We start from the raw sequence: 21,820 nt of genomic DNA on the forward strand, positions 1-21,820 counted from the left end.
AGATGGGATTTCTTGTGGGCAGTTCGGGCAGCGCTTATATTATAAAATACTATATAATTTATGCATTGTTTTAGCAATCTAGACAGGAGCATTTACATCAGCTCTATGGCTGGTGTAAGTGGCCATGCCTAAATTATATGAAAGTGTTTACGCTGCTACACTAGTATTCTGTAAAGGAAAGTAGGCATCTAGTGTCCTTTACAGAATAGGCTCCAGATAGGCACCTAATATGGTTCCCCTTTATAGAAATGCCCTATATGTGCATGACAGCATTAAGGCATAGACAAATTAGGCATGTGCCTAGGGCCCAAATGTTTACGAGGATCCCTGTTCGCAGAAGATGGAGAGGGACGGAAGAACAGAACTACAGCTGCCTGCAGAGGTCTGTCTTTTTTACCCATTCTCAGTTGATAGGAGGAGTCAGTGAGCAGCATTTCTTACCTTCTGCTTCCTCCTCTGCTAGAATTACACGGAGCCCATTTTATGGAATTTTAAGTTGTATTTATGTTACGATGGTTTTGGGGGGGGGGGCACAATGCATTTGATTGCCTAGTACCCATCAAAGAGATAATCCTGCCCTGACTATGTGTGTAGGTGTTCCGAGGGGCGGGGAAGGGCATTTATGCACATATTTTTACAAAATATGCACCGATTTGTATGGGCACAACCGGTCCTGCCTCAGAGCAGGTTTAACTTATGTGGTAGCTTTTGGGACCGTGTTTTTATAAAGGAATATAGGCACATACATTGCCTTTCTAAAATTGGGGACACATAGACCCTTAATACATAAGTACATAAGTATTGCCATTCCTTAGGAAGTTGAAGGTTCAACAAAACTTGAGGTCTTGAGTTGGGCATGGTGGACTTTGGAGTTTGGACTTTCTTCATTTTGGTGCGGATTATCTCAAGCTTAACGGAGTTAAGTGGAACTTTACTTTAAAAAAATTTTTTGGGGGAACATGTAGGCTTCTTTAGTACATGTGAAATACATATACAACCGCAGAAAGAATTGTGGTTATAAATAATTAACCTAGTTGGAACACTTAGCCCTTTGAGCACTTTGGAAGTCTTTTGCTAAAGTACTCTAGCGTTTTTAGCTCACGCTACAAATCAGCTGGCGCTAAACGCTGAGACGCCCATTATATTCCTTTGGGTGTCTTGATGTTTAGCGCAAGCTAAAAACACTAGCTCACCTTAGTAAAAGACCCCTTTTATGTGGTAAAATCATGGTTAGCCCCGGCGATGGAATTTAATGCAGAGGGTGTTACATGGCAGCGATATTAATGCCGGTAAGTTGATCTCCCAGCTCTGAGGGGCTTCTGCTTTTAACCTTCAGTGGTCCGGCACTAATTACATCAAAGAGTTTTGTTTGCATTTTCTTTGTGTGTGGTTCTTTTTTATTGGTATCATTCATAAAAAAGGGGCAACATACTCTTTAGTGCCTTTCCTGCCTAAACAGCTTGTTGTCAAGTCCCCTCCCCCGGGTGTGCACTTTTACTGTGTTGGGGAGAGGTGCTTTGGTAGGGTGGGGTCTGGGTGGAGTTTTCTTTTACACATATGGTTTTAGAATTTTTTTAAAAGTATGTATGTAAATGTTCGTGGCAAAGTTACCCACACCAAACTGGGGTATGCATGGGTAGTTTTGTTGGGGTAATTTTCAAAGAGAACTTAAATACACATGTTTGGTTTGAAATTTTCCATCAATAATGCATGGTTCAGCCCACAGATTTAAGTATTAAAGAATTATCTTCTTAAATAAAATACAGAAAAATGTCCATATATGTAGTTCCCAAACTATATGGTGGGTAATTAAATTAAAGGCTTTGAAAATATCATCACCCAGCATAACTAAACAGTAAATCCAAAAGGTGACAGTAGGTCAGGAGGAGAGAAGAAAACTACTTTCAGCACTATCCAGCTAACTTGGCCAGCCAAACCTAGAAGCAGAGTTACCTAGTTTAAACTGAAGTCAGCTGTGTCTTTGCTTGGATTGTATCCCTTCCCTCCCACCTGATCTAAATCTAAAGATGAGCCTAGACAACCCCCCCTACCCCCTCACCGATTCCACCTCCCTCCAGTCTACACTACAGGTAAAAAAGAGTTCCAGCAGCCCCCTCCCTCTTGATCAAGGTTGTCCAACCTCAAGGGCCGCAATCCAGTCGGATTTTCAGGATTTCCCCAATGAATATACATGTGATCTATTTGCATTCACTGCCTCCATTCATTGGGGAAATCTGGAAAAACCAACCTGGCAAAGGCCGAAGTTGGACACCCCTGCTGTAGGTGCTAGCCAGCAAAAGGATATAGGGATGTGCATTTGTTAGTGCACATTCAGTTCATGAATGTGCCTTAAAAGCTCAGAAGCCCTTTTACTGAAGGGAATTAAGACCTAAATGCTTACTGCGTTTTGCAGTAATTTGCCTTTTAACGTGTGTTAAATACATTATTTGAAATTTTTTTGGGGAGGGACATGGCGAGGGTGGGGAATGGGCGTGAAAGTGTTATTCATTCGATGTGTTCGCATTAGTGTGACCTGAAAATTTTTTTTCAAAAAGAATGCCTTAAATAAGGCTACATTAGAAATGGGCTTAGCATGCTGGAAAATCCCATGTTAAAATGCGCTGTCCATTTTCTCTCTGTTAAGCTCATTCTAAATAGTGACAGAAATGTCCTTCTAAATACACGCAATCTCTTTGCTTTTGATCTTGTAAACTATTCCCTTCTTCAGCGCTTAGCTGATTTCCAGATTTGTGGGATTGAACTTCTCTGGTATTTTCAGTGTGGTAAACCCAATACTTGTTTCCTCTTTGGAGGCCATAATGGGCAGACTTGCTGCCCCGCTTCAGGTTGCTTTTTGGGTTTTTTTTTGTTTTTGACCCAGCAGTCCCCTTCTGCTCCTTTAGGCTTCAGCTCTGCCTTGGCTGTAAGCCACCTCATTCCTTTTCTTTTCTTTTTTTAGAAGAGACCAACTCTGCTCCTCTCCCCGACTGGCAGACTGGCCAAGCCCTGTATCTGGAGACTTCGTGGGAGGAACATCTACTGGAACAACAAGACTACTTGGAGAAAGAAATGGAGGAAGCTAGGAAAATGATTTCTGGACTACAGGTATCTTTGATTTTGGGGTATCAGAGAGATTTAGGATTCCCCTACTAAGCTGTGCTAATAGATTTTGGGGCTTCTTAGCATTTAGTGCAACGCTAATCATTAGTGTGCAATAACTACTACTATTTAGCATTTTTATAGCGCTACAAGGCATACGCAGCGCTGCACAAACTTAGAAGAAAGACAGTCCCTGCTCAAAGAGCTTAGAATCTAATAGACAAAAATAAAGTAAGCAAATCAAATGAGGAGTGGCCTAGTTGTTAGGGTGGTGGACTTTGGTCCTGGGGAACTGAGGAACTGAGTTTGATTCCCACTTACTACTACTACTATTTAGCATTTCTATAGCGCTACAAGGCATACGCAGCGCTGCACAAACATAGAAGAAAGACAGTCCCTGCTCAAAGAGCTTACAATCTAATAGACAAAAAATAAATAAAGTAAGCAAATCAAATCAATTAATGTGAACGGGAAGGAAGAGAGGAGGGTAGGTGGAGGCGAGTGGTTACAAGTGGTTACGAGTCAAAAGCAATGTTAAAGAGGTGGGCTTTCAGTCTAGATTTAAAGGTGGCCAAGGATGGGGCAAGACGTAGGGGCTCAGGAAGTTTATTCCAGGTGTAGGGTGCAGCGAGACAGAAGGCGCGAAGTCTGGAGTTGGCAGTAGTGGAGAAGGGAACAGATAAGAAGGATTTATCCATGGAGCGGAGTGCACGGGAAGGGGTGTAGGGAAGGACGAGTGTGGAGAGATACTGGGGAGCAGCAGAGTGAATACATTTATAGGTTAGTAGAAGAAGTTTGAACAGGATGCGAAAACGAATAGGGAGCCAGTGAAGGGTCTTGAGGAGAGGGGTAGTATGAGTAAAGCGACCCTGGCGGAAGATGAGATGGGCAGCAGAGTTTTGAACCGACTGGAGAGGGGAGAGGTGACTAAGTGGGAGGCCAGCAAGAAGCAGATTGCAGTAGTCTAAACGAGAGGTGACAAGGGTGTGGATGAGGGTTTTGGTAGAGTGCTCGGAAAGAAAGGGGCGGATTTTACAGATGTTGTAAAGAAAGAAACGACAGGTCTTGGCGGTCTGCTGGATATGAGCAGAGAAGGAGAGAGAAGAGTCAAAGATGACCCCAAGGTTTCGAGCTGAGGAGACAGGGAGAATGAGAGAGCCATCAACAGAAATAGAAAACGGGGGGAGCGGGGAGGTGGGTTTGGGGGGGAAAATGAGAAGCTCGGTTTTGGTCATATTTAATTTCAGGTGGCGTTGAGACATCCAGGCAGCAATGTCAGACAAGCACGCTGAAACTTTGGTTTGGATGCAAGGTGAGATATCAGGGGTAGAAAGGTAGATTTGGGAGTCATCAGCATAGAGATGGTAGGAAAAGCCATGGGATGAGATTAATGAACCAAGGGAAGAAGTGTAGATAGAAAAGAGGAGGGGACCAAGAACAGAACCCTGAGGTACGCCGACAGGCAGAGGGATAGAAGTAGAAGAGGATCCACCAGAGTGAACAGGCAGCTCCTTGTGACTCTGGGCAAGTCACTTAACCCTCCATTGCCCCAGGTACAAATAAGTACCTGTATACAATATGTAAGCTGCATTGAGCCTGCCATGAGTGGGAAAGCACGGGGTACAAATGTAACAAAAGAAAAAGTCCTTTAGCTCACCTTAGTAAATTTGGAGTTACCGCCGGGCTACTGCATGGCCCGTGCAGTAATTTCATTTTTGACACGGGTCCGCTACATGTGCTGGAAAATAATTTTTATTTTCTGGCTTCTGGCAGAAACCGGGCGGCAGGGCTTTTTTTGAGGGGGTACTGAGTACCGGCACCTTTTCCATTGTCTGCTAAAATTGACCCAAGGACCCCAAGTTTTAATGAAAGAGCTCAGGCTCTACACACCAATTCTGCTTTGCCATAGATTCTGTGACTAATTGCAGGAGGCCTGGCTATTGTGGGTGGGTCCCTCAGTAATCACCCCACCCCTGAAGGGTGGCCTGGCATTTGAGTACCGGCACCTTTTTTGCTAGAAAAAACACGCTGCCGGGCGGTAATCGTCATCCTACACGCATAGATGATTACCGCCCAGTTAACATGTACCTTACCACTAAGTCAATGGCTGGCGGTAAAGTCTCAGACCCAAAATGGATGCGTGCCAATTTTTATTTTGACGCACATCTATTTTCGGTTTTAAAAAAGGCCTTTTTTTGCAGGCACAATGAAAAATGGGCCTGTTCGTGTCCAATACATGCGTCTACACCAGCACAGGCCATTTTTTGGCACACCTTAGTAAAAGGACCCCTTAGTTTTGAAAACTTTTTTCACCCAATTCTTGCAAATTTTTGTCGTTCCTGTAAAGTCCACTGTATTTCTTATCTGATTTCCATAAGCAACACCTCACCGGAAAGCTATTGAGTTGTACATGAGGGTCATGGAGAAAACTTTCCAGATCGATATCAAATTCAGTGTGAAAAAAATTGGTTTCATGTTTATTGTTACTCTGAGTATATGTGGTGGTTGAGGCTGAAGCTGCAGTAGAAGTAGTAGTCACTGATTATTTGTTTTAGTTTAGGGCCTCTTTTATCAAACCAGCGGCCCCCAGTGTGGTAATGCTGGCAAAACCCATTCATTTTGTATTGGCTTCGTTGGTGTTGTTGTGCTGGAACCGTTAGCGCGGCTTGATAAAAGGGGCCCTTATTTATTTAAATAATTTATAGCTCAGCTATCCCCAGTGCTAAGTGGGGTACCAAACACAAAATACAAAAATAACAGAAAATAAAAATAAATAACAAATTACATTACATGAAGTTTATTGAGAGGTTGTTGTATCAGCAATGACCACAGGGTGTCAGCATCACTGTCGTTGTTTCTTTGCATTTACTTTTCACTTTGATTTCAGTGGGGTTTGCTTTAATTCACAGTTTACATCAGTGATGTGGCCAAAATAAATTGGGGGGGGGGGGGGGGGGGGGGAGGTGTCCCTGGAGCATTAGGCACCAAGCACCCCATGATCTCTGCCTTCCCTTGCCCTCCTCCCTCCACTAAATCTGGAGCCCACCCCGTAGAAGCTTTGGTAGGTCATCAGCTGTGCAGTGTAGTGAAGAAGTTGGCATGGTAGCCTATTTCTGGGTGTCAGTCGTACTTTAAGTGATTAATGCACTTCAGTAAAAGGGCCCCTTAGGCTCTTAAGTTTGGCTAAAAACAGGGGACACATTTAGGAAACCTAAATGTAGGAGCTGAGCTTTTTTTGTAAACCAGGCCCTTTCATTTTTAACCACAGCAGCATGATATGTTTCCAGCATATTCGCTTTCTGTTTGTTGGTGAGAGCTGAACCTGTTTCTCAGTGATAATTTTTTTTCTTTTCTTTTTTTTGAATAATTATTATCTATAAACAAAGCCTCCATTGTCCAGCCACTGAGCCTTTGCAGCTCAGGTTTCCAAAGGAAAACAAGAGACCAAAGGGAAATAAGACCAATGTAGGTACTGGCAGAACACATTTGCATAATGCATGAAGGCAAAGCAAAACCAGGCAGTTAATCCATTCCCCTGTTTTGTTCACTGTTGCAGAGCAGGTGGGTGATAAGACAGGATTCAAAGGGAGTTAGGCAGTTAGACCAAGGGGCTGAAGCCCAGGAAAACTGTGGTTTAAAGTTCATAACCTTGGGCTTGACACTTCAATCTCCGTTGCCTCGTCCCGTATAAACGTAAGGGCTGATTTTCAGTGGAAGATGATCAAGTACAAGAGGCTGATCAGTTGATCCCCGGATTGGAGTCAGGGTGAAGCAGGAAGTTAACTAGGCTGATATTCAAGAGTGGTACCCTGATAAATATTAAGTTAAAACAACAAAAAGGCTGTCCAAAGTTAACCGGGTAGCTATCCAGGTACTGCTGTTGAATATCAGTGGTGCCCGGGTAATTCCTGGCAGGCTGCCTACAGCCTGATTATTCAGTTGTGGTACCTGGACAGCTGCTGGCACTGAATATCCAGACACAATTCAGGTGGCAGCGGCCCACATTTAGCAAAATGTTGATCATTGCCTGCTGAAGTTTATCCCCTTAGATTGTAAACCATTTGGGGAAGGGACCTTCCAACCATCCCTGAATTTGTTACTTGCCTTGAGTTTAGATATAGAAAGACAGGTAATTAAATGTGTTGGTGAATGCAGGTGTTGTATTCATTAAGCTGTTTCCAGAGCAGAGAGACGAGAAGGCCTGAGAGGTAAATTCAGATGACAGAGGCCCTGTTTGCCATGCCAGTAATTTTCTGGAACTTTTTTTTCAGGATTTACGCGCGTAGTTGTAGAATGTGGTCCAGTGCGCATAAATCTATGTGCAGGAATTTACGCTATGTTTTTGTTGGTGTAAATAGATGCGTGTAGTTTTAGGCGCTGGGATATCAACTAAGCGTATTCTATATACCACACCTAAATCTAGACGCTGCTTATAGAATATGCTTAGGCGGAATTGTTTACCGTGCAGATTTTTTAGTTGCCTTATATAGAATCTGGCCCATGATGTCTATCTATGGTGCACGCTGTTGTTACCATTCTGCTTTTTTGGGGGCATACGCAGAACATTTACTGTTCTGCATTTGTGCTAAGCGCTGTCTCTACCAGGCTGTATGTAGACTTGCCACATATTTCATTTGCATGCGATTTCCTTTGAGCATTGATCACTATTCTACGTTTGGTAAGTTCAGCGGTGGTTATTTATATACACAGATGTTCCAGAAAACAACAAGGCAACTGATCTGCAAAATCCAACGTGGAAAACAAACTAGCAGATCAGTATAATAAAAAAATAAACTTTATTGAAGATACCGTGTATGAGACAAATGCCCGACATAGGCCGTGTTTCGCCCAACGATAGGGCTGCGTCAGGGGCTAGGCTGACAGCAGACTATTTATCGACTATCTGGCGTCACGCAGGATATACTATTTTGAGCTGCTCATGCTGGTTTTTTATGAAGAGAATTTCTTATATATATATTTTTTGTTACATTTGTACCCCGCGCTTGTCCTGATAGATTATTTGATACCACTCTAATTCAAGAAAGATACAGACTAGCCCCTGACGCAGCCCTATCGTTGGGCGAAACACAGCCTGTGTCGGACATTTGTCTCATACACGGTATCTTCAATAAAGTTTTTTTTTAATATTATACTGATCTGCTAGTTTGTTATACATAGATGTTAACAGTGACTTTTGAGCATCTTCTCAGTACAGTCATTGCAACAACTCTCCTCAGCTGAATGGGAGGGCCTCACATCAGAGCTCTTTCCATCCAGAACCCTAGAATCTTGCACCCTAAATCCAGCCACTAGGCGTCACTATTAGATGGTTAGGGACTCCTCTTCCCCCAGAAACTGTTAAATGCTAAACCTGCAGCAGCCCTAGCCCAGCTGATCCAGAGAATGAAAGACCAGAGAGAAATGAAAACAAGATCCTGCACAGTGCCAGTGAGCGACCAGGCCAACCTCCTCTTCAGTTTTAATGTCTCGGAAAAATCAGTGGCATTCCCTTGTGTTTGGAGGTTGAAATAATACCTTAAATCTTAACTTCAAATAAGAGAGACCAAATTAATTTTGGGAACAAACTTTTTAGTGCCTCTGTGGCTTAATAGTTGCCAAGGCTTTAATTCCTTCATCATGCTTCTGTCCCTGAGTCACATGGTAACAGGCTTATGTTTCTCTCTGTTCAGGCCTTATTGTTAAACGGATCACTGCCTGAGGACGAACAAATTTCATTTGCACAGTGTGAGGAGGGAGCATGCCCTGAAGAACAGCTGGTACGTGGATCGTGGTCCTTGTCACTGCCCAGGAACCAGCTCACTCATTCTATTGCAATATTCCTTTGTGAGATATGTGACTGTGGATATTTTATTTTATGAGTTTTTCTTTTTTTTTTTTGTCCCGTAGGTGATAATCAAGAGTCGTCTGGACCAGAGCATGGAAGAAAATCAGGATATAAAAGTATTAGATCATATAGCTAGTGCTCAGTGATTTCCTCTTTATTGCTTCCTTTTATGTTTATTTCGTTGAGTTTGCTTTCTTCTTTTGATTCCTGGAGTGTTTTATTCTTTAATTTTTTGCATATCCAGCAGTTTTCCCCTCTCTTTTGGGTTTCCAGTTTGATTGGCATTAGCTCTGACCCCACGAGCCTTCATTTGCAACTGCTCAGGGCTTTCTCCCTAATTTTATATTTCCTACCAACTCACTTAGCCCGGTTGCTGAACCAATAGTCTTTGACTAGTGGCTAGTCATGAGGCTTCTTCACCTGTGAGACGTAAATCTGATCACTGGCATCAGAAGACCTGAGCTGACCTCTGGATGGTAAAGCACAGCCCTTACCACTGAGCTGGCCTGTTTTTAGACATTCGTTCTAATGAATAGTATGCATCTCTTATTATATTGCATTATGAAAACAGCTATTCTGATTTTACAAATCTGTTTCAAGGGGGTCAATGCAGAAAGCAACAGTATAGAACTGTGCACAGATGGCTAAGCAAGTGACTTCTAGTGCGAAATTAAAACCGCATGATGCATTAAGTGAGATGCTAATTTCAAGCACGCAGAGCTAGCGTGCTAATTGGAGGAAGTTTGCCAGACACATGTGCACAAAGGTTCTGCGGTGAGATTGGCTCACTGTGCACATATTCGAACAAAACAAAAGTACCAGCACACATCTGTGTCTGTTGTTCAGCACATAAATATTATCCTTGCAAATTTCTTACACATAAAATTTTCACAAAGTAATATGCGCAGCACAACAGGTGCAGATGTGTGCTAGCACTTTCATTTTTGTTCAGAAACGTGCACATTAGCATCTGTCTTTTAAGGTCACAGGCATTTGTTCTGGTCACTGAAATAAAAGACAAAACTGTTACTTAAACCCCAAAAAGTGGCACCACAGCCTCTTGACCAACCCTTCTACGTTGCCCCAGATCTGGTGAACAATTTTTTGTGTTTGGCGCATTTTAAAAGCCACTGTTTCCTTTTGTGCATTACAGAAGAATATTTTATGGCCTTATTTTTATTTGTTTTGATGCAGTGTGCACCAGCGTGTTTGTTTTAATGCAGTGTGAGTTCACCCCCTCGCTCAACTCCTTTCTGCATTGTGCGGCCAGTAACTTGCTTATACATCCTTGGGATTAGATTCAGTTAAACGGTGCTCAAAATTCTGCACTGAAAAAAAATCATCACTGAATGATATTCTATAAAGGGTGCTCTGGGATGGACGCCCTTTGCAGAATAGTGGTAGCACTGGGATCCGTGCTCAACTTTGTGCACGAGGATTTGCATCAAGTGAAACCAGGTGTAAATTCTGGTGTGTAAGTTCTATAATACTGTGCGCATTTTTAATGAACACCCCTGACCCACTCATGCCCCTCCCATGGCCACACCCCTTGTGAGTTGTGTGGATGTTTATAGAATAGCGCTTAGCAAGGTACATGCGCAAATCCTATTTAGAGCCAATTAAACTGCAATAACTGGTTGTTAGCACCCAGTTATTTCTAGTTAACGGCTTATTACTCAGTTAAGATATGCAAATAATTTGGGGGCGTAACATGTAGAATCCGGAAGTTGGTAATGGCACGTCTCAGCTCACAGTAGCTTTCTCTGTTGACCCCTGAGACCTGTATCCTGTCTTCTTGCTGCATATCTGTATTTTCCATCCTGCACTACTGATAAGCTGCTGACAAATGTTGTTTTCCATGGTATTTTTGAGACTGAATTGGCTTATTTAACAGTTTTCTCTGATGCAGACATAATTCCTATATTCTGAATTCTTAGCCTTAGTAATTTGAAGTGGTAGCTTTCTGTAAAATGCATAATAACCATTTTGAAATGCTCTGCTGATATTTGAGTCAGTATTTTTAACTCAATGTAGTGTTGTAATTAAACTAAATATTTTGGATTTACAGAAAGAGTTACTGAGGTACAAGCAGGAGGCTAGAAACCTACAGGGGATAAAGGTAAAAAAGTGTATTTTTTAAGGAAAGGCAATAGATCTATGAAGCAATCTCCTTGGGGAGGCTGTGAACGGGTACAATGACCGAATTCAAATATGACAAAACAGAGAGGATTCTTAACCTAGAGCTTAGGGTGAGGCTAATGTTTGAGATCTTTGGCATTTGCAGCAAGCAAGAAAAATAAGCAGAGTGGGTTATTTTTGTCTGTTCTCAGTTTCCTCTAGTTCTGTGAAATAAAAGTCTACAAATTGTAGGTTCTGTCTTTCTACTGGACTAATGCAGAGGTTAATTTTATGACAGACTGCTAGGAATGTGCAAACTTTTAACCAGTTTTACTTTCCCTTTTTAAAATTCCACACGAAACAACTACACCTGCTGTTGGTGGATATTTATACTCCTCCAGGGATGCCTCCAACTGGGGTGATATATAAGACATATACGCATGTTTAAGTGCTTATACCTTGGGCGGTTTTATAAAAGGTGATTTCTGCATGTAAAAGTTTATAAAATTACCCCTATAATATACGGTATCTTTGACTAGCTTTTGATAGATATGTTCCCTTCAAAAGGTCAGTTCAGATTTGCACTGACCCAGTGAACAGCACAGAACTCTGAAAAGTGAGCCACAAAATATGCTGAGTGGCCGTTTGTTAAAGTACATGTAGCACACGTATTAATGTGTGTTCCTAACGTGAACTAGTATGAGGTGTTTTAACACAGTGTTTAGTAAACAGCTTTGAACTTTTAGTAGATACAGCGTTTTATTACAGCCATTAACGTGTATATGTTGCCAGTAGCAGTAATGCATCAGTGTTCATGCTGCCAGTAATGCATGAGCATTGCCTATCTTAATAATGGAAGGTCAGGGCCCAAGTAAAGATGGGGCTCCTCCTCCATCCTATTCTTTCTCCTTAGCAGATCAGGAGGCTTCTGTAGACTTAGTGACACCCACTTCCCAACTGGAGATCTTCCTGAGATTTTTCAAGGGGCTTGGAGCCCCAGTGTCATCTACTCTTTCTTCCCCAATTGCTGTTCTCCTCATTTAATGCCTATGATGAAAACCTTGATAGGTAGCAAAGCAAGCCCATTCTGGGTGCCACATCCTTAATCTGCAATTGCAGGTCCACACATGAAAGCAATTTAGGTGTAAATATACCCTTGACCTGCCTCTGCTGGTTGCACATTTAGGGGTTCTATTACCGAACCACGCTAAAAAGTAGCTGGCGCTATTGTCATTGTGTGGGTTTTCTGCATGTTGTGGTCATTTTAGTGCGGCAGTAAAATGGCCACCTTGCCATATTTTTTTGTAATGGCCATGCACTAATTTCTACATTAGCGCATGATCTTTACTATGGGAACCCTTACTGCCACCTATTTAGAAAGCAGTAAGGGCTCCCGCGCTAATCGGGTAGTGCATAATGTGAACGTGCTATCCGATTAGTGCACGCACGCCTACTCTCCACCCATGGACACACCTCCTGTGCTGAAAGATTTAACATATTTTCCAGTGTGGGATTAGCGGGAGTGGAGGAGTGGCCTAGTGGTTAGAGCACCAGTCTTGCAATCCAGAGGTGGCCAGTTCAAATCCACCTCTGATTTGAACTGCTGCTCCTTGTGATCTTGGGCAAGTCACTTAACCCTCCATTGCCTCAGGTACAGACTTAGATTGTGAGCCTTCCTGGGACAGAAAAATATCCAGTGTACCTGAATGTAACTCACCTTGAGCTACTACTGAAAAAGGTGTAAGCAAAAAATAAATAAATAAATAAATAAGCTGAAAACGTCAGCACATCTCGCAGTAGTGTTCTTATAGGGTAGGATGTGTTAGGCCTACCGCACCTTAGTAAAAGGGCCCCTTAAGCTGTGATATTAGAAGGGAAAGTATACACACCCTTTCCTCTTCTAAAATTGACTCTTCCTACATGCCTACCGGCCACCTCCCCTTATATAAGGCCAATTCGGAAATTGCCTCCTAAATGCCCAAGTGTTATTTTTGTTTTCTGTTCCCAGGATGCACTGCAACAAAGGATGGCTCAGCAGGAGAACTCCATCCTCCAACTGAAACAAGAGCTGCTGAGAGCAAACATGGACAAAGATGAACTGCACAGCCAAAATGTGAGTTCTGAAGGGGGACAGCATGGCTGCCTAAGGGGCCCTTTTACTAAGCCGCATAAGCATCTTCGTGCGCCAAAATGGAGTTACCGCCCGACTACCATGGCTCTGGCGGTAATTTCATTTTTGGCGCACGTCCAGTACGTGCATCTGAAAAATATTTTTATTTTCAGGCACACGTAACGGACGCTTTTACCGCTAGGTCAATGGCTGCCGGTAAGGTCTCAGACCCAAAATGGACGCTCGGCAATTTTGATTTTGCCGCACGTCCGTTTTCGGCAAAAAAAGGCATTTTTTGTAGGTGTGCTGAAAATTAATTCTGCACGCTGAAAACACGCGTCTACACTACCGCAGGCCAGTTTTCAGCACACCTTAGTAAAAGGACCTCTAAACAGGAGAGGACCTTTCAGAGACATATATGAGTGACCATTGTTGCCTTTTTAGGAAGCTATTTTCAAAGAGATTCCTCATAGGTAAAAGGTGTTTACCTCTGTGTGGAAAAAAAAGTGGTGCAGGGGGCAAAATCATGTGGGTCATAAGGCATTATGTTGAGCACTTAAATATCAAGACAGAACTTGAAGGAGAATTTTGTGTAATTTTGGTATTCAGTCATTGGAGACTGAAGTGGATCAGGTATAATCCATAGTTTGGAGCCATGCAGCCATAATCATACTGTGTCTTCTCTTTAACCTTTTATCAATGAAGGAGATGTGCGCATCAGTCTGTTAATGTGGGTGCTAAAAATGTAAATTCGGCTGTGATTATCTGCTTATTGTAATCACTTTTGAGACTTTACTTTTCCATTGTGCAGGTAGATCTGCAAAGAAAAATAGAGGAGAGAAACCATCTTCTGGGAGAATATAAAGTAAGAGCATGCCACTGTTGTCACGTGTAAAATAATAAAGCCGGGCCTGTTTCTCCTATGATCACATTATTTACTCTTGAGTTACATACCTTCCTCTAGTTTTCAAAATATCCAACCTGAATATGCATGAGATAAATTTGCTTGCATTGCCTCCATTGTATGCAAATCTCTCTTTCCTTGTGGAAATCCTGAAAACCTGGCTGGCTGGGTGTATCACAAGGACTGGGTTGGAACCCTTGGCCTTGAGCACAGCACATAAGTCTCATATGTGCAGCATGCCATCTGCACATTTTTAAAACAAAGGCATGTGGGCGTATGTATGTGTCCTTCCACTAGTGTAAGTATCAGCCCCTGCTAACATGCTTCTCTTTCTTGTTCTCTCAGTATATCTCCCTTTTCTGTTTGCAGAAGGAATTAGGCCAAAAAGATCGGCTGTTGCAACAGCATCAGGTGAAACTGGAGGAGGTGCTTCGAAAAGCCTCTGAGGGCAGCCAACTAAAGGTACTGGTCATGACTGTGTCCTGAGCTCATACTGGCAGCACCCAGTCACACTAGGCAAATTAATAGAAATAAAACATGGAAAAGAAAATAAGATGATACCTTTTTTATTGGACATAACTGAATACATTTCTTGATTAGCTTTCGAAGGTAGCCCTTCTTCGTCAGATCAGAAATAAGCAAATGTTGGTAGATGACAGTATATATAAGTGAAACATCAAAGCATTCCAGTGACAGGTGGATAGGTGAGAGACAGGAGGAGTCGGGTGGATGAGGGACAGGGAGATATGCATGGAGACAGGAGGGTGATAAAGCAGTACAGTTTTATGGTTTATAATGGGCTAGAAAACCCAGATCTTTGTTAAGTCCTGTCTGGTGGGTGTCAAAATATTTAATCATTCTGACTTCAAAGGTCTTACGTTCCTGTGTTGTTTTAAAGTTCCTTTTCAGGATTCTTACCATGAAATCACTGGTACAGTGTTCTGGTTTTGTAAATTAGGCAAATTAGGCAAATTAAAACTTTAGAGACAGGGCTTGCACAAATGATGCCACTTTGGTCTTATAAGGGCAAGACACTGGTGGAATTGCTGACTAGTCCTGCTTGGACTTCCTTCCACAGAGAGTAGTGCAGAGTCCAGACTCACACCATGAGGAGAATTCATCTTAAAAGCAGCAGTGGGTGACAGTGCTTTGGATAGATGGCAACAGGTGTGGAGCTGCAGTTAGCCTGGGAGGCATAGAGATCTCCAGGAGAGTGAAGTCTAAAAATCAAAGCTCAGTAGCTAATTCCGCTTTGTTGGCTTTATTTTCAGGTTGATTTGGAGAGGGAGTTGGAGCAAAAGAGTGCCCTTCTCCGCCAGTTATTGAACAGAAATGAAGACGAGGTCAGCTGTTAGATTAACCTTTCCTATCACGTTTGAATATACCTTAATACAGTGCTTCCCAAACTTTTTATGGTTGCAACCCCATTTTAACAGTTTGAAAAATCAGGTGGGTCCAGCTCTGCCTTTCCTCCTATACTTCTTGCAGCATTGGCGACTCCACTGCAGCCCTGCCGCTTATTGAACCTGCACACGCTGGGTTATAGCTTAAGTACATAAGTAATGCCACACTGGGAAAAGACCAAGGGTCCATCGAGCCCAGCATCCTATCCACGACAGTGGCCAATCCAGGCCAAGGGCACCTGGCAAGCTTCCCAAATGTACAAACATTCTATACATGTTATTCCTGGAATTGTGGATTTTTCCCAAGTCCATTTAGTAGTCTAACCCCTTTTTAAACTCTGTCAAGCTAACCGCCTTCACCACGTTCTCCAGCAACGAATTCCAGAGTTTAATTACACGTTGGGTGAAGAAAATTTTTCTCCGATTTGTTTTAAATTTACTACACTGTAGTTTAATCGCATGCCCCCTAGTCCTAGTATTTTTGGAAAGCGTGAACAGACGCTTCACATCCACCTGTTCCACTTCACTCATTATTTTATATACCTCTATCATGTCTCCCCTCAGCCGTCTCTTCTCCAAGCTGAAAAGCCCTAGCCTAGCTTCCCATTGAGGATGTCACTCTCTGGGTTTTTTTTGTTTTGTTTTGCAGCTCTGGTGGTGGCTTCAAATAAGGATTTTATTGCCCTAGTTGGGGTCACTACCTACAGTTTGGGAACTGCTTCCTTAATACATGGCATAAAGTTCTCCATGTCTCTATATGGTATGCGGCATGGTGAAGCTCTCATTCTTTGTAGCTGCATTAATTTAATTCAGTAACCATTTCTCATGGAATGACTTGGTGCCCTCTGTTAAGAATTTTACCCCAGAAGCACTAAGGTGCTGTTGGGGTTTCATAAGACATTCCCACTTTAATGAAAGTGTAAAGAAAACAGCCACTTGCAGTGTATCAAATAGCATTTCAGATACTTTGCCTAGATTCTATTGTTTCTGTATTTTGCCTAAATGAAACAATACAGTAAATTGTACTAAATGCTTCAAATTTCATGCACAAGATGCAATTTTCTGAACATAAGTTTTATATTGGGATTCATATTCAAATAAGCCTGGTAGAAAACGTTTGTGCATAAATGTCCTATGGACAGCTTTGTAAAAAAAAACATCTGTTGTATTTATGATCTTTTTTACAAAAACCAGAAAGTTAAGACTTTTTTGTGCACCAATCAAAAATTTCTTAAATAAATGAGCTGCTTTGCATACTTTTGCATTGCATTGCAGCTCATCATTAATGAAGTTGTATACATTTTAATACGTAGAGGACTATGTGCAAGCGTTTACTACAAAGCAATGCCAAATTATGCACATATTTTTGCAAACAGACCCAACGAGTAAAAGCATGTAGAAGTCCGATATACTAGCATTCCTCTTTATCCCTTCCAACCAGCTTAGATGTGTAGTTTTATGCTCTCCTGTCAGCAAATGTTGACTAAGAACCTCTGGTTTGGTGATGTCACCCTGTATAGGGATCTGTGCTGTCTATAGCCAGCCAGTATTTCTCAGTCTCCAACATATGGTAGGGTTGTATAGGGTTGTATAGTCTGGATCTGGGTTTCTAGTCTGAAGGAGCTTTACAGAAGTCGAGGTTCATCGTCCTCCTGAGTTAAAGGAAAATATATACCATATTTCCTCAGTTCTAAGATACACATGGAAAGTAGGTGCAGCTTACATTCAATGGCGTCTTAGAATCAAGGACAAAAATTACAACTCACTTGGCTTTGGGGGGGCCTAAATGGAAATCTATGGTATTTGGCACCAAGGAGGTTTGATAACAGGAGACGGCATGATGTCACAAGGATGAAGCCAGTCTCTACGCATGGAGGTTTTAATTCTCCCCAATGCAGCTGCCGCCATCTTGGTACACCCAAAACAATATAATTGATAAGTCAACAAACTCCGTCTACTGGCTTCATCCTACATAATTGTCCAGATAGGCTCATGCTGTCTACTGTGATCAAACCTCCTTGTTTGGCACACTCCTTACCATATACTGGTACTGGTAATTTTGTTTTTCAAAAGTTACTACTGGTATATGGTAGTTAACCAGTAAGTTTATTATCGTAGTATTGTTCATGTTACTGTAAGTGTCAATAAAGGATGTGTTTGTCATACCAGTAATTGTAAATAAATGTTTTCATTTTTGAAAAATGGGGGTGCCTCTTACAATCGATGGCGTCTTAGAATTGAGGGTTTATTTTTCCACTTTGGCAAAAAGGGTGTGTGTCTTCGAATTGATATTGTCTTAGAATCGAGGAAATACGGTATATATAGATAGGCATAGATACAGTATATGTAGATATATATAAAAAGGAAAGGGTAGCAAGATGGCTAGAATTGGATGGGGCCAGTCAGAAAGCCTGGTGGAGTTACATCCCTCCCCCCCAGTCCCAGGAGATAGTTGCTGGTGCCTTCTGTCCTTCTTCCTTACCTTTGGGAGAAGCCCAGCAGGGCAGTAACGGATACTGAAGGAATCCTGTGAGGCTGTTGGAGTACAGGTCCCGGGGAAAGACTCTGCCTGAGTTGGTGAGGTGAGCAAGGTGGAGTGCTCAGAGTAGCGGGAGAAAGGGAGCATCTCAGTAGAGGCCAAGCGCATAGAGATGCTATCCTGCTTATAATCGAAATAGAAAAACGCCTATATTGTGACCCAAATCGGGAGATAGACGTTTATCTCACAAAAACGAATAAAGCGGTATAATCGAAAGCTGAATTTGGACGTTTTCAACTGCACTCCGTCGCGGATGCGGACAAAGTTGATGGGGGCGTGTCGAAGGCGTGGTGAAGCCGGAACTGGGGCGTGGTTATCGGCCGATCAGAGATGGGCGCCTTTCGCCGATAATGGAAAAAAAATATGCGTTTGTAGCAAGAATTTAGGGCACTTTTCCTGGACCCTGTTTTTCCACGAATAAGGCCCCAATAAGTGCCCTAAATGACCAAATGACCACTGGAGGGAATCGGGGATGACCTCCCCTGACTCCCCCAGTGATCACAAACCCCCTCCCACCACAAAATATGCCGTTTCACAACTTTTTATTTTCACCCTCAAATGTCATACCCACCTCCCTGGCAGCAGTATGCAGGTCACTGGAGCAGTTATTAGGGGGTGCAGTGGACTTCAGGCAGGTGGACCCAGGCCCATCCCCCCCCCCCACCTGTTACACTTGTGCTGGTAAATGGGAGCCCTCCAAACCGCCCCCCCAAACCCACTGTACCCACATGTAGGTGCCCCCCTTCACCCCTTAGGGCTATAGTAATGGTGTAGACTTGTGGGCAGTGGGTTTTGAGGGGGATTTGGGGGGCTCAGCACACAAGGGAAGGGTGCTATGCACCTGGGAGCTCTTTTACCTTTTTTTTTGTTTTTGTAGAAGTGCCCCCTAGGGTGCCCGGTTGGTGTCCTGGCATGTGAGGGGGACCAGTGCACTACGAATCCTGGCCCCTCCCACGAATAAATGTCTTGGAGTTATTCGTTTTTGAGCTGGGCGCTTTCATTTTCCGTTATCGCTGAAAAACAAAAACGCCCACCTCACAAATTGTCGAATAAAACATGGACGTCTATTTTTTGCGAAAATACAGTTCGGTCCGCCCCTTCACGGACCCGTTCTCGGAGATGAACGCCCATGGAGATAGACGTTTCCGTTCGATTATGCCCCTTCACGTAGCCTATGGCAGTTGCTGTTCCAGCATTAGTGTATCAGGACACTGCTGTGTTTATGAAGAGGAGCTGTGGAGTACGGTCTTGAGAGATAATTTTGACAGCATTATTGGGGAAGGCACATATGGCAGCAGGGCAGACAAGAGAAGTACCTGGAGCTGCAGATGGAGTAATTTTGATGGGAAGCGCTGCCATTTTGGATGCCTCCAATGCCAGACAGAACCAAGGACTGAATCCAGTAGGGATTCAGAGGGAGTGTTCCTTACAGTCCTTGGGCACAGAGCAGAGACGTATGACAAACATGGAGTTTACCCAGGGATTTGTCCTGCTAATGCACCAGGTCTTCTGCCTCAAGAATAGACTGGTGTTGGGGGGAAGGTCCTGCCGCTGCAGGACAACTTGAAAGGGAGCCGTCTTCACTTGAGAAGCTCAGAAGAGATTCTGAGGAGCAGCTCGATGAGGTAGCCTCTTAAGCATTGGCAGACTCATGGATTTACTGGAGGGTGGCCCTGATGGATCTTTATGGAGGAGACTCTGGAATGGGGAAACTAATGGCAGGAAAAGACTCAGTGATCCAGATATTTTGCAGGGATGAGTTGGTGTTCCTAATCATGCAGGTGCTAGTGTTGTTAAAGATCTCTGAGGAGTGACCCTCCAGTATCAGTACTACAAAAGCCCCTTTGCTGAAGGGGATCCAGAAGCCCACAAAGGCATTCCTAATCCATAGGCCAATTGAGGATATGATAACTGCAGAATGGGACATATTACATGCAGATCTGAAGGGTGGTAGATCAATTGCCCGGTTGTACCTGGTGCCTATGGAGGAGAAGAAGAGATTGGGTGTTCCCAAGTTGGATGTCTTATTGCCTGCAATGACCAAGAAGAAAACCATTCCGTTGAAGAGTGGAGTGGCACTCAAGGACCCCCAGAACCGTCAGATGGAGGCTGCATTGAAAAAACATTTATTTAAAGTATTCATGCTGACTTGCAGGCAGTGATATGTGGAGGTTATATTGCAAGAGCCTGCCCATGTTGGATAGCAGTTGCCAGAAAGAAATCCTGCTAGCTCTTCAGAGGGAGTCTTAGAGGCAGTGCGTTTGTTTGCAGGTTTCACCTTTCTAGCCGATGCCTATATGACTTGATACAAGTATTGGTGATGAATATGTTGACAGTGATGATGGTACACTGCCTGCTTTGGCTGAGAAATTGGTTGGCAGATGTATCCAAGATGTGTCTCAGTAAGCTCCCCTTTACAAAATTCCAAGGCTCTCAAAGAACAGACTATGAGGAACAGGTTGTGTCTTGCCTCTGAGAGGGTACTTTAGAAACACTTAGAAGTATCACCTGGGGTAGTCGGTAGTGTCCCAGCAGAGTAGGCTTCTATACAGAGAGAGGACAGTCATTTTAGGATGGCCAAAAAGGTTGCTGAAATGGTATCTGCAGAAGGTATGTGTTGTGCCCATTGCTCACTATGAGACTTTGGGGGATCATGCTCTGATGTTTGAGATAGAGGCATATCTGAGGCATTTTTACTGGAGACAGACCTAAATCATCTCAGACCAGTGAGGGTTATGCCTTTGAGTTGGTTTGGCCCCTCTTTGATGCTTTTATAAAAACCCTCCTGTCAGGTGATGGAAGTGATCAGATTGACTCACAAGAAATTACTGCAGCTGGAGCATAGTTTCAGTTCTTCCAGGAAAGTGGGATGTTGGCAGGTACACTCTATTTTGTGGTTTCCAAAAAGAAAGGCACATTTCATCCTATTTTGGTGCTTAAGCAGGCCAACAAGGCCTTGAAGGTTTCAAGATTCCGGATGGAGATCCTGAAGTCTGTGGATTGTTGCAAGGAAATGTTCTGACCTCCCTAGACCCCGTGGAAGCTATCTGTATATCCAGTGCTTTTTTTTGTAGAAAAAAAGGTGCCTTTAGTCATTATGGGCGGGGTCACCACATATGGCTCCACCCCTATGATAGCCACACCTCTTATACCAGCTATGGCGCATATAAACATACATCATTGAAAATATTATACTAGTATAGGAGAAAAAAATAACGTGATTTTTTTTCATTAGAAATAATTTCTGTAAGCTGTTATAGCTCCAGTGTACCCAGTGCAAAATAAGACAGCAGATGTAAGTTCTCAAATTGGACATATTTCAAACACTAAAATGAAAATAAAAAGATTTTTTTCTACCTTTGTTGTCTGGTTACTGTTTTTCTTTCCATATTGGTCCCAGTCTCTGATTCTGCTGCTCTCTATCTGTTCCCTTAACTCCGTTTCCAGGGCTTCCTTTCCATTTATTTCTTTACTTTCCGCCTTTCTTCTCCATTTCTTGTCCTACATCCGTAAGTAAAAGCTGGGTCCTCCGCAGACTTCACCGTCCAGTGGATCCAGCTTCTGCCTATTTTCTTCATCCATGTGCAGATTTTCTCCTCTCTTCCTTTCCCCTCATCTCATCTCTCACTCTTCCCTTCCCTCCATCCATGTCCAGCATTTCTTCTCTCTCCCTTCCCTTTCCTCCATCCATGTCCTGCAACCCTCCTCTTACCTGACCCCCCTCCATCCACCAATGTCCAGCGATTCCCTTCGCTCCCCTGCCTCCTCCAGCCATCCATACCCACCCAGCGATTCCCTTCGC

The 21,820-nt window shown here is 43.1% G+C and overlaps 1 protein-coding gene across 2 annotated transcripts in view; it reads left to right on the plus strand.

The window, feature by feature from the left end:
* DIXDC1 (DIX domain containing 1) overlaps positions 1-21,820 on the plus strand; it is a 156,201-nt gene that overhangs the window by 109,313 nt on the left and 25,068 nt on the right. For both annotated transcript variants that reach the window (XM_030221001.1, XM_030221002.1), the window contains exons 7-14: positions 2,960-3,105; positions 8,790-8,876; positions 9,007-9,060; positions 11,013-11,063; positions 13,071-13,175; positions 13,984-14,037; positions 14,446-14,538; positions 15,348-15,419. In XM_030221001.1, the coding sequence (XP_030076861.1) occupies positions 2,960-3,105; positions 8,790-8,876; positions 9,007-9,060; positions 11,013-11,063; positions 13,071-13,175; positions 13,984-14,037; positions 14,446-14,538; positions 15,348-15,419 (662 nt within the window). The remainder of the gene's footprint in view (positions 1-2,959; positions 3,106-8,789; positions 8,877-9,006; positions 9,061-11,012; positions 11,064-13,070; positions 13,176-13,983; positions 14,038-14,445; positions 14,539-15,347; positions 15,420-21,820) is intronic.

Source organism: Microcaecilia unicolor, chromosome 12 (genome assembly GCF_901765095.1).
Source record: "Microcaecilia unicolor chromosome 12, aMicUni1.1, whole genome shotgun sequence".
In the NCBI taxonomy this organism is placed as follows: domain Eukaryota; kingdom Metazoa; phylum Chordata; class Amphibia; order Gymnophiona; family Siphonopidae; genus Microcaecilia; species Microcaecilia unicolor.